The sequence below is a fragment of the Tympanuchus pallidicinctus genome, unplaced genomic scaffold (assembly GCF_026119805.1).
Source record: "Tympanuchus pallidicinctus isolate F22 unplaced genomic scaffold, pur_lepc_1.0 scaffold3, whole genome shotgun sequence".
Classification (NCBI taxonomy): Eukaryota; Metazoa; Chordata; class Aves; order Galliformes; family Phasianidae; genus Tympanuchus; species Tympanuchus pallidicinctus.
This window is the reverse complement of record NW_026294747.1, coordinates 82,383,624-82,396,142: the sequence shown is the minus strand read 5'-3', so window position 1 is coordinate 82,396,142 and position 12,519 is coordinate 82,383,624. Positions and strand designations below refer to the sequence as shown.

Below are 12,519 nucleotides of genomic sequence, written 5' to 3'. Positions count from 1 at the left end.
AATTAACAAGCTATTGAACAGAAAATCTATGTAACAGAATATGTTTTTAAACGGCTCGACAGTTCATTTCTCAGGAAACATTCTTACATTTACAAACATTTTATGGTCTTGCATTTACATTCATTTCCTTGCTTGTTAAGCATTTTACAGACACTTGCAGTGATGCTTTTCAGTTAACCACAGCATAGGAGCACAGAGATAGAAGCTCAGAGATGGTGCAGAGACTGGGGCGACACAATGAATCAGTACAGGGCTGTTACTCTCTCCACACCAGCAGCTCTCAGGATTGCTGCCCCCAGTACCATCCTCTCCCTGCCAAGCTTGCACCTGGGAGCAGTGGTGTGCTCACTGCCTTACTTTTCGGCCCTGGGGCAGTGCCACAGCCAGCAGAGAAGGGACAAAGACACAAAAAATTCTGCTTCTACCTAAATAGACTGAGTCTCCTGTGAGGGAAGTAAGGTAACCTTAAGCACTCAATCAGCTTTTTTTTTTTTCCACTTCCACAATACTCACCTGACCTTCCCTTTGGTGTTTCTAAGAACAGTTGCAGCAAAATTTTGTGTAACGCCAACCAGACTGATGCCATCAACTTCCACAATTTGGTCATTCACTTGGATCCTTACAGGAAAAAACACAAATACATAAATAAGTTAAGGAGTTCTTGGGATATTTTGAACTAAACTTAGAGATTTTAGTTTGATTTTGAACAAAAACTCAATCGTAACATGATTGAGGTAAATAATCACACAATTCAAAAGACTTTCTTCCTGATTTGGGACTGTACCATCTGAAATACTGGCAAATAATAGGAAACATTAGCAAGGAAGCAATGAAAAACTGCGTTTGTGTATCTCATAAGTCCAGATTCAAAGTTATCATTACAGCTTCAATCATCCAATCGTTTTCCTTTTGTATAAATACAGCAATACCAATTCCTGCCTTTGTCATATGACTTAAATTAAATGAGAAACTTGAACTGTTCTTATATCATTCTTTCCGAAGCCAATCTTGGAAAACAGCATAAGACATAGCTTTGGTATTTCACATTAATGGAAAAAACTGTGATATTTAACTAAAACAACCTGCTCATCTGTAGGGAAAAGAGCGTGTGCATCAGATCTAATTGTGACCTACTCTCTTAAAATATTTCATCTATCTTGCTCCAAAAAGATGAATTCCCAGTGTAAGACCAATCACCGGGCACAATACAATAAGGCCTTGGACTATTTGAACAAGGGCTATCTGTTTGAAATACTGATTTATAGCTGATACACTGTTTGATGCAGAAAAGTTAGGAGGAATTAAAAAAATGCTGCTTTTATCTGAAATAAGCACTGGTATGAAGTCCCCAGAGCTGGCATAAGAATTATCTGGATTAAAACATTTAGAAAAGGATTGCTATGTTAAACTGTCCTCTAGTGATACGCCCCTCTTGTTTCAAAAATAATTACAATGTCATAGCAAAACCTTGCATCCAGAAGTAATCAAAATGAGCAATTTTTAATTATTTATACAGACGTTACCATCTAAACAGTACAGTTTATACTATCAAGAAACAGCTTTGAAAAAAAAAAAAAGAAAATAACTAAACTAAACTGTTTAACATCTCAGGATATCTTTGATTTCTCTTCAAAGACAAATTTTCACAGCAGAGGCTTTGAAAGAGACTTAATGTCCTGATGAACTAATTTCACTGTCAAATCTGAGGCAATGCTTTGCAGTCCTATATGTGTTCTAACAGTACATCCAGTTCTTGTGACTCTGCTGATGAGGTAAGAATTAGGAGATTTGTGCTTTGGAGGCTTCACATCACAGAATGCCAGTGCGCTCTGGGCAGGATCTCCTTTCTGTACATATGAAACCTTGAAAAAATGATCCTTGGGACAGCCTGCAAAGTCCTAGCTTAAAAATCACATACAGCATCTTGATCTCAGAATTCTGATTTAAATCATGTATGCATTTAATAAATACATGTATCATATTTGTACCTATTGTATTTGGATACTATATAAAAATTAATATTTTTCTTGTAATTTAGCATAGTGAGTTGCAGTCAGATGGCTTGCAGGTGCTCCAAGAAAGAAAATTTAAGAAGTTGGTGCTCAGTGAGGAGAAAATCGTCACTCTCTTGCCTGAAAACTAAAAAGGGGAGGAACAGATTCCTTTGTAAAGATAGTTCAGCTCCCATGCTTTACATACTTTATGGCGCAGTGCACTAGTATTGCTCATACAGATACAGAGCACAGCATTTCAAGTGATGAAATATCATTTTAGAGAACTGTTGTCTGCAGTTTTGTTGATCAACTGCAATTGACTCTGATTCCATTTGTTCTTTGGGTGTATTTTGTATCTCCTTGTCTATTCAGCTCCTATATTCAATTCCAGCTTTTATTTTTATGACCATTGCCTTCAAAATCTCTTTTTCAACACATACACAAATTTTAATTATACCTAAACATGCATATATATCACACAATATACATTTAAAATAATCATTATCCAATTGTATAATTACATGTAATTCAAAAAGAAGTTTCCTGTCTGTTGCCGTGTATGTCCAGCACTGCCCAGACTAAAACACTCTCCAGCCCCACGTCCCCTGCAGCTCCAGACTTCTCCTGCATCACCTTGGCCCTAAGCCTCTGCACAGGGTCAGTGCCAGACAAGCCCAGCCGCTCTATGGACCAAAATGTCCTCAGAGCACTGTTCTCTGGGCAGCCTTCCCTTTTTGGTTGGAAATTCCCTCCACAGCCCCCTCCACCTGCAGCTCTGGGCTTCCTGTCCCTCAAATCTAATTTCCAACATGAAAGAAGAATTAGACCCATGTTGGCAAAGCCTAGATTATTAAGGTTTAACTGCTTTTATCATTAACTAAATTGGTAATTCTTCTGACAATTATTTTCTAATGGCTATGACTTAAAACTCTGCCTTTGTGAAGCAGCAATTCTATGAAATGGAACCAAACGAAGTCAAATAAATACTTGCATAATTATTGCTCTGTGTGATGAACTGAAAAACATAACCTATGCAGAGGCAAAGTTCTGAGTATTTTTCATGTTAGTAACTGTGTAATGTTTCAAAACACTTGTTCTTGATGTTCTCAAAATACTGTAAGATAACTCATCACCACCATCATTTGAAAGAAAAAGCTATCACATTGGCCAAGAAAGAATGTTATTTTTCTTATTCAGTCTAGTGATTGATGTTATATTTTACACACTATTAAAAATCTCTCATTACTTATTAGCGTGCTTTCATTTGGATTTCTATCAAAGCACTGTCCTTGGATAAACACTTCCACACAATGCCTTCCAATATGACAGCTGAATGCTACCTGTTCATATCAACTTGAATCAATCCAGTGGTGCTCAAACACTGAGATATACTTTTGTACAGATTCTGTGTCTTCAGGTACTTTATGCCATGACTTGATGGGTCTTTCAATAAATGATAGGCATTACCCTACAGATACTGTAATGCTTAAAATTAGAACTTCAGAGAGCCTGCTTCAAGACTGCTGTAAAGTTATTCAGAATATCTGATCCAACTGCCGAAAACCAGTTTTATTTTCTGTTCAGAGACTTTGATTTGCTATCAGTGTTAATGATTAACTAAGCTTTTCAAAAGGATGAAGTTAACAGGACCTTTTACAGTTGATGCACTTTATTACAGAACTGGCTGCTCCTGACTGAGAGGATTATGTATCCCTTTCTCAAGTGAATGATCGGTCAGGCTCTCAAAGAGAAAATGAGAGGGCTATTTCTCAGCTGACTGAACATTCATACAGTTGGACACCAACACAACTATTAGAATAGCCAAAGAAACATATCATTTTTTTTCTCAGATGACAAGCTCCTCTCAGATGCCATCTAGGGAAAAGAAAGAAGAGACCTCTAATTGAACATTAACTTCTGGAGCCCACTCAAGACATGTGAATAATGAGAGGACAGAAAATACATATTATCAGAGTCCAGGTGTGAGCTACTCTGATTTTCGACCAGAGAATTTCACACAGAATGCCAGCAGTGAGCTTAATGCCTTTTGGCTGAGCTCAAGCATATTTTTCAGAATAAACATTCACTTAAATTTAAAGTAATGAATGAATTCATGACATCCGGAGATGTCAGCATCTTTACTTTCCTTCCTAATTTTTTAATCCTGGGATAAATCACTACTTGGCCTTCAAGCTGGTGTCTTATTGCCAGAATTTGTAGAGATACTGAAAGCCCAGACTGGAGGTGGCTATACTTGAATGGTTTCAGAGCAGTGTTATTAAACTCTGTAAACTCCTGACAGGTAGAGAGTGCTGATTTAATCTGTACAGAGTTTCCACAGCAGAAACCTGGTCTTTTTACATATGCAGTATGAGTAGTACACACTGCTTCCAAAGTCTGCACAGGAGGACAAGTTACAGGCATTCATCATTAAGGAGGAATTCAGTTCCTTACCATTGTTTCATACACATTTCCATGTCAGATATCATTCTGTCAGACTGTCCCTCCGCTGCCACCTTTCATGTGGCAACAAAACGCAGTGAGAATACTTGTGGGAAGGTTCAACCTTGACTGCCATACCATCAACACCTGCCTCTGCTGCTCTGAGTCAGCATAATATAGGAGGCAGTACTTCTGGACCAGCTCTCATATGTTCAAAAGGAATTATTTGAATTGCACATACCAAATAAGCAATTTAGAAGCAGTCAGGTTTTACACGAGCACTGTAAAACCTAACCCATTTATTTAATGGAAAGATTTATGTTGCTGATCCCACTTCTATCGAGCAGTGTAGTTTTGGTCCTCTAAGGGTAAAAACCGCATTTTGAAGATTACACATATTTAGAAATACAAAGTGACACTATGTGCTACTAAGCTTAAAAGGAGGTGTATTTAATAAGTTAATAGCTCAGAAACACTGAACTATTTTCCTAACATATGTTGAGCAGAACTGTTCCTCATAAGCAGTAATTGATTAAAGCTGGTTTGAATCCAAGAGAGCATGTGAAAGCTGAAAATCATTCAAAGTTACCTTCAGTCGTGATGTACAATGTGGAATCTCCAGCTTTACTCATGCTATAGCACATCAGATTTCAGGTAGCCATAAACCTGGATCCGTGGCAAATCTACTCTTCTTTAACAGTTTAACCCTTGCACCAAAATAGTGTATTTTCATATACCACCTCAGGTATTTGAACCTTACCAATAGCCTCAGAATTTTACTGCTTTCCGTTATCATGATCTATACTTAGCTAACAGTTCCTTCCTGTGCAAATCATAATTCATGATAATTAACACTGGGAAAGTTTCCAAATACTGAGTCTACTTTACCTGCCATCTCTTTCTGCTGCCCCACCTTCTGTTACTGTTTTGACAAATATTCCCAGTTTTTCAAGGCCTGCATCTGCTCCAACTCCCATTCCAATAATGCTAATGCCAAGTCCATCTTCATCTATGAAAAAGAAAAGTGAAAGCAGAAACTCATTAAATTTGATTTTATATAGTTATTTGGTAGGTAAACATCTATGCTTTGTTTTCTCTTGATTTCCCATGTAAGCAATGCCAATTCCTTTTGATTCTTTTAAAAATCTTGTTATTTGACTGCATTAGTTTTGCACAAAAACATTACCTTTGCCCTCTTGAGGAACTCAGAACAATAATTAAAGATTTTTATTTTTCCAGGGAAGAATAAAAATATCACACAAACCACTGCATAAAATCATAAAATCATGTGTTAGTGGAGTGGACACAAAACAATTATTGTAGGAAACTAAAGAGCTGCATGTTTTTCAGCTGTTCTTTTAATTTCTCACTGAATAGTTACTGAAATCCAAAAAGCCAAGGTGATCATTAGGGATTCAAGGAAACTCAAGACTGGATATGTAAGCATGTGGATTATCTCAGACTTGTAGATCGATTTCATATGAACTGGAAGGGGCGCACAGACTACACACCTTTTTCTAGTTCAACTGGGAAAAGCTCCAGCTTTTCCACACGCTTCTCAAGTTCATATTCAGCTGATGCAGCCACTGGGTCAACTTCATCATTTCTCCTGTCATAGTCTTCATTGGAGTATGTATTGAAAACCTGTGGAAACAGATCAAAAACCATTTAACTGCCTATCTCAGAAAGAGTTCCAACTGAGCAAAGCAGCTACTGCTTTTCTTCTGTGATGTTGCAGAGTCTGGAAAGGATTGTAAAGGCAAATTTCTCCTGTTCATGAAAATTTCAGGCATTTAAATTTGTGCTTTTTTTACACAGAGTGCAAGTAAAGTTGCAAAGATCAATTCTGAGTATAAATGATTTTTTTGTATTGTTCATAATTATAAATGCAGAAGGTAATTTTGAATAAGTTGGTCTTTCCATCTCAATATTTAAAACACATAATTCAGTTTATTAAGAATGCATCATCACTAATGATTCACAGACACAAAAAAGCAAAATATACTGAAATATGTATACGTATGTATATGTATATGTAATATACAATCTCTGTTTCAGTTATTATTTCTAAAAAAAAATCCAGTTTGCATTCATCTAACCAAAGCTAGACCTGAAGACTTCTCCATCTACTGTTACACCACATACGTGTACCACTGCACGCCATACTCCATAATGTGCAGTAACTTTTAGGAGAACAAAGCACACCGTCCTGGGTCCTTTTAAAACAAACTATGTTCACAGTTCTAGTTCAGCTCTGAGGCAGTAATTTAACACTGCCCTGTTTTCAGCTGGGACAGAGTTGATTTTCTTCATAGAGTTTATCTATCTTTTGGCTTTATGAGAAAAACAGTGTTGATAACACATCAATGTTTTAGTTGCTGCAGAGCCAAGGACATTTCAGTTTTTCAGTATCTCGTACTGTCCTGCCAGTGAGAGGGCTGAGGAGCACAAGGAGCTGGGAAGGTACAGAACCAAGACAGCTGACCTAAAGTGGCCAAAGGGATATTAAACTAGCAAAAGGTTATGTTCATACTTCAGGTGTCAGAGTTTGCAACTTCATTCATGTAACTGCCCAGTGATGGCAGTCATGAGACTTGAAACCTCACTTTGAAACCTCACTTTGAGTGTCAATAATTGCATTGAACTTTAGTCTATATCAAGTTATGCAGAAAAAAAAAAAAAAAAAAAAAAAAAAAAGGAAAATAACATTCCCTATCTTTACAGAAGGTACTGTAACACCACACCTTGATGGCTGCTCCGAGGCCTTTCTGACCTCACTGGTGCTGAGAGGCGCCCGCTGCCCGCAGCCAGGCCAGGCTTCAGCTGCATCCCTGCTGCCCTGCTGCTGCTTCCCTGAGGCATCACAACCTTTGATACAGACTTTCTACCTATTTCAAGAACAATGCTGTTTAATCTGTTACTAGCAAATGCAGTTAAGTGTGTATGGATAGCTAGTAATAATCATCTTAGATTGCGGTCCAGAAAAATAGAGGTAAAACATCATGGTTAACAACATGAAAACAACTTTGAAGATTTCTTTTGAGCATCTTCCACTAATAATGACTGCAAAAATGAATTTAGAAAACCAACTGCCAGTAGATTACATCCATCATTGATTATAGCCTCTCCTACCCTGCTGCCATTGACCACTGCTACCCAGTGACCAACTGGCTCCATTCCTGAAACCAGATGCACTTCACACACACTTGAAAGCAAATTAAAACCAAATAATCCTGCTTTCCATCTAAGTCTGATATTTTGTGACAAACCAGAGGAAAAGAAGAAACAGTAATGATTCACATTCACTGTGTAGTCTGGAAAATGCCTCTTCCAGTAATAAGCCTTTCCACCTCACATTTAAGCCTACAAGCTTGAGGGTATTTTGAATTCTAAATGATGTTTTGGCAAAGCTATGCTTGCAATGTATGCCCAGAGGACACTGTCTCAGAGAGGGTAAATCTGTCCCAGGTTTGCTTGGCAGAACCCTCCATCGCCTAAAAACTAAAAGAGTTCTAAGAAAACCTTACAAATAGTGCAGGGGAATGGAGGAAAAGACCACCATGTAAGTACTGCATACAACTGTTGTTCACAAGAAAATCTTCATTGAAAAGCTGTTTTAATGATACTTCTGCACATTAATTTATCTTAAATAGTAAAGTACTAATATTACAATACAAAATACTATTCAAGTCTGCTGTAAGTATAGTAACTGTACTATGCTTCTCACAAAGCTGCTGCAAAAAACTTCTCAGTTTTACATAAAGTTGTTGAAATAGGAGAGATATTTGTACTGTATGGATATTTTAATTCCTCTACTTTAGGTCAATGGGAAACAATAAAAAATTACCTCTTCCAAGAATACTGAATAATATAATAACATACATTTTACAAGAACTCATAAACATATCTTGTATTGATTTCTAGCAATATTGATGTAAGAAAAATTGTTTTAACTAAATGATAATCCTCAGAGGCCTTCATAAATATATCTAAAAGATAAGGAAAGTAGGTCACACACTAAACACTGTGCAATGCTGCTGTACATTCTGCTCTACTTTAGCATACATTTTCAGATTGGAGAAAATACTCTTGCAGAAACAAGCATTGGGAAATGTAACCATTTGGTTTAAAATAACCTGCAAAACCTATGTGCAATTTCTGACCAAGTGATGGGCAACTAACCAGCCACTGAACATGTACCAATAACCTTGAGCTCCTCCCCTAGATGTCTAGGGAAGGACACAGTAAATGAACCTGCACACAGTAAGCGAAATTGCACATTGGAAATGCCCCGAATGCTGCAGTGAGGCATCCTGCTGTCAGGCATTAGAACTGCCAGTTAAAATGGAAAAACAAAAGAGAGAGTGTAAATTTAGCAGCCTGAGAGAGAAGTTCTCAAAGTCTTTTGTTACTTTACGCTTTTCAAAGACCTCTTTTCCACAAGGTAAAGCCTTCGTTATATTATCTATCTCTGCCTGCTGCTTCCTCACTTAGAGGACGAATCATGAACAAGCTCTAGCTATACCATGGATTGGCCATGTAGCGTCTAGGTCTGAAATGCTGTACAGTCACAAAAACAAGTACAGATTAAAAACTGCAACTGGGAAAGTATAGCTTGGGTTTCCTGATTTACCAGCATGATGAGGAACTCTGTGGAACAAAGATGTATTATTAAGGAAAATGGAGATGCAGTCACCAGCTGATGGAGGATGGCAAGAAGAGCAGGAAAACACTGCTTGCAGGACACAAGGATTATGGGGAAAAATCATATCAGAAAATTAGTATGTTTACTTCTGGATCTTTTTTCATCATGTTAACTGGCCCCATTTGTTGGCGGTTTGGATCTTGCTTACTTTGGCAGAATACTTATAAATTAGAAAAGAATTAATGATAGTGGCAGTGGTGAATACAGTTATCACTGTCATCAAACACATCACAGCACTCTCACTCTCTCACTTTATTGGAGACTGTAGGATTACTGATAGCATCAGGGTAAGACAGTCAGTGTATCTATCCTACCTGGCATTAACTCATCATATCTTTTAGGTCATACGACCTTGCACGCTGCCCCAAATGTGTGTTTCTGGAGGACGAAGGAGGAGGCAGTTATCATTTACCTCATTTTGTGTGATCACACTTAATGGATGACTGATTCTTTTAAACAAATTTCCAGGTGTTGAAATTAAGAAAAGGAAATTTGCGGTTGGAAATCCTTCTTCTTTCTGAACCAATCTATCCACCACATTAATGAACTGCTTCTTCTATGCAGACATGAGAACTGTCACTCTAGATTTTAGCTTGCTAAAAATAAAAATGTTACTTAGCTTAAGTAGGCCTATTTTACCAAGTCTGTCACCACTGCATTTCCTAGAGTGCGCACAGGCCTGCAGATTTGCAGGAAATCCTTTGATTTAATAGAGTTGGTTTTGCACTCACACTGCTTAAGTAGCCACACAGGGAAGTCTACTAAGCTGTCAGTTAAAGAAAGCTTACCTAAGGAGTATTTAATACATCGTCTTAATCTACACTTCTAACTCTTAAGAGTATTTAGAAACAGTAAGTTTCCCGGGAACTCACCTTTGACATTTACAAGGATTTACACAAACACTCAAAAGCACAAGAATCAAAACCCACCAACAGTGGTGAAAACTGAAGGGACACTAAATTTACATGTGCGTGTGAACACAAACAGACCCTGAAGAATTGGCTGGCTCTCTCAAACACTGCAGTTAACAGAAAGTACTTCTACCTTCACTAATGTGACACAGAAAGGGTCATCAGCAATTCTTTTAGCACAAAAATAACCACAGAGCTCCATCAGTCTTCTTTTGGCCATGCAACGTTATTTTGCAAACATTCAACATAGAAAGGTGAATAATTACAAAAATGCAGTATAGTTTGTCTTTTATAACAAGTCCCCAGGGTGTGCTGTGTATTTGGCAGGAGGGCATATAAGAGCATAAATCCCACAGAGATAATGACAGAGGACTTTCATGCGGAGGGAATGAAACTTGGTGCAGTGTCCATATTAAGGGAGCCCCAATTCTAATCCTTTCTGTACAGATTTTCTCCTGCAAGTAAATGAATGTGTTTGCCTTGCACTGAAACTGGGAAAACTGAAAGGTATAAACACTAAAGGGAACTAATCAGCCTGACTCTGTGGATGCATCCTCTGCAGACCTTCACTATAACAACAGTAATAACAATTTCCTTTTGCTGGCCTCATTAACTCTGAGAAAAGATAAAAATCCAAGGCTTGTCTTTAATGTAGACATGGATGGAAATCATAAAATATTTTTTGTCAGAGCAATATTATTGTTAATTACGGTTCCAGTTAGAATATCAGACTGTATAATTTCAGAGACTGAACAGGAGATCTATTTTAACTGTTAGGAAGAAATGAGGAAATATTACCTACACCATTTGGCCACAGGACATTCAGAAAAGCGGTACAAGCTGTGGATGACACCCTCAATACTCCTTTCTCAGGTCTATACGTCTCCAAAAGCAAGCAATTGCACCTCCCTGCCATCTGTGAGAACAGGTAAGTTTCCAGGGTTGTTACAAACCATTTCATAGTTGTTTTACCAGCTGCTATTTTGTTTTGAATATACTAAACTAGACCATTCGTTAACTACTGCCCAGAAGTCTCTCTACCTCATAGCTCCAAAGGGGAGAGGAAGCTCTAACAAATTCCCAAATAGGTGACTATCCACATTATTTAAAGGATGTTTTCTCATGTGACACGGTCTTTTTCTTGCAGCAAGATGGAGACAGACAGTGAGGAGCTTTTTCTGCCTTCCTGGCTTCCCTCTCTCTAATGCCCACATGGGTATCAGCTATCACACATGCATCTGAAGCGAAGCACCAGGGAGACAACTCTTCCCAAGGAGCAATTGCAGGGATGAGACACAGATGGGAATGAGACAGTTACAACATTGAAAGAAATGGAGAGTCACCAGACACCAGAATTATGTCTGGCCTTTCCCGCTGAAAGCTTTGTAGGAGTAAAGATCTGTTCTAAGCTGCCTGAAACTGGCAAAAAGAACTATACAGCAGATTTAACTTTCTGAAATCCTAGAAGTATCTGGGCCCCAGATGTCTCAACCCCACAAGGACCACTTCTTACACATGACAGAGTGCCAGGAGCCACTGTTGCCATGCACAATCAAACTCCTGAATTTGTGGGCACACAGCTGGAAAGTATTAGGTCCAGATATTCTTCTAACAGCTGGCTAGCATTCACTGTCAAGTCTCCTGGCTGTTGTCACAGTCCTAAGGACAGTGCCTAGTGACAAGCCAGCGTGGCACTGCCTGGGAGCAATGCCCTACATCTCAGCTGGCATCAGGCAGTGATACTCCACTCCAAATCCCTTACCTCAGCCTTTTAAAATATTCACATGGTGGCATTTGAAACATTTGCACTATTTACAGGTGGGTAGAAATCTGTCAAACACTTTCATGCAGTACCACTCATCTGTTCATGACCGGGTCTCTTCTTGGCTAGATTTATGACAGCAGCACTTCCTAACACTTTTCACCTTTCTGACCACTACTGAGTCCTGTGCACACATTTTCACTGAACTCCAGCGTATCTTCAGATCCCTTTTGTTAGCCTTGGCAGTTAGCAAAAGCCCAGCAGAGCATACAAATAGAGCTCTTCTTATTACACCAGCTGTGTTACACTGTCATTGCTAACAAAGCACTTACTGCTCTAGTATAGACAGATTTGATTTCACTGACATTGTTCTGCAACTCTTCAGTAAGTTTTGGCTTCTCCTACATTGACCATCACCACCAATTTTGTGACCGCATTTTTTTCACCATCTGCCCAGACAGAGTGAAACAACTACATCACAGTGACACTGGTAACCCTCCTTCATTATGAAAAGTGACAACCTTCCCCAGCTCTTCTCATCTCCTACCCTGCACTGCCAAGCAATGATCTTTCATTTTATCCAGTGATAGGTTAATATTCTTCATCTCAATGAGGATGTAGGGAAAGTCTTTTTGAAACAAAAACATCAGAGCGTCTACCAGATTCCACTTATCTGTCATCCTGCTTAAGCCTTTACAGTACTAT

General features: G+C 38.4%; 1 protein-coding gene across 7 annotated transcripts in view; it reads right to left on the bottom strand.

Moving 5' to 3' along the window:
• The window catches only part of PPP1R9A (protein phosphatase 1 regulatory subunit 9A), a 132,915-nt gene that overhangs the window by 57,213 nt on the left and 63,183 nt on the right, over nt 1-12,519 (bottom strand). For all 7 annotated transcript variants that reach the window (XR_008208866.1, XM_052692377.1, XM_052692379.1 and 4 more), the window contains exons 3-5: nt 5,948-6,080; nt 5,325-5,445; nt 514-618 (exon numbers count right to left, since the gene is read on the bottom strand). Coding sequence is in view for 6 of the 7 variants with exons in the window: in XM_052692377.1 (XP_052548337.1) it covers nt 514-618; nt 5,325-5,445; nt 5,948-6,080 (359 nt within the window). In the remaining variant the exon portion in view is untranslated. The remainder of the gene's footprint in view (nt 1-513; nt 619-5,324; nt 5,446-5,947; nt 6,081-12,519) is intronic.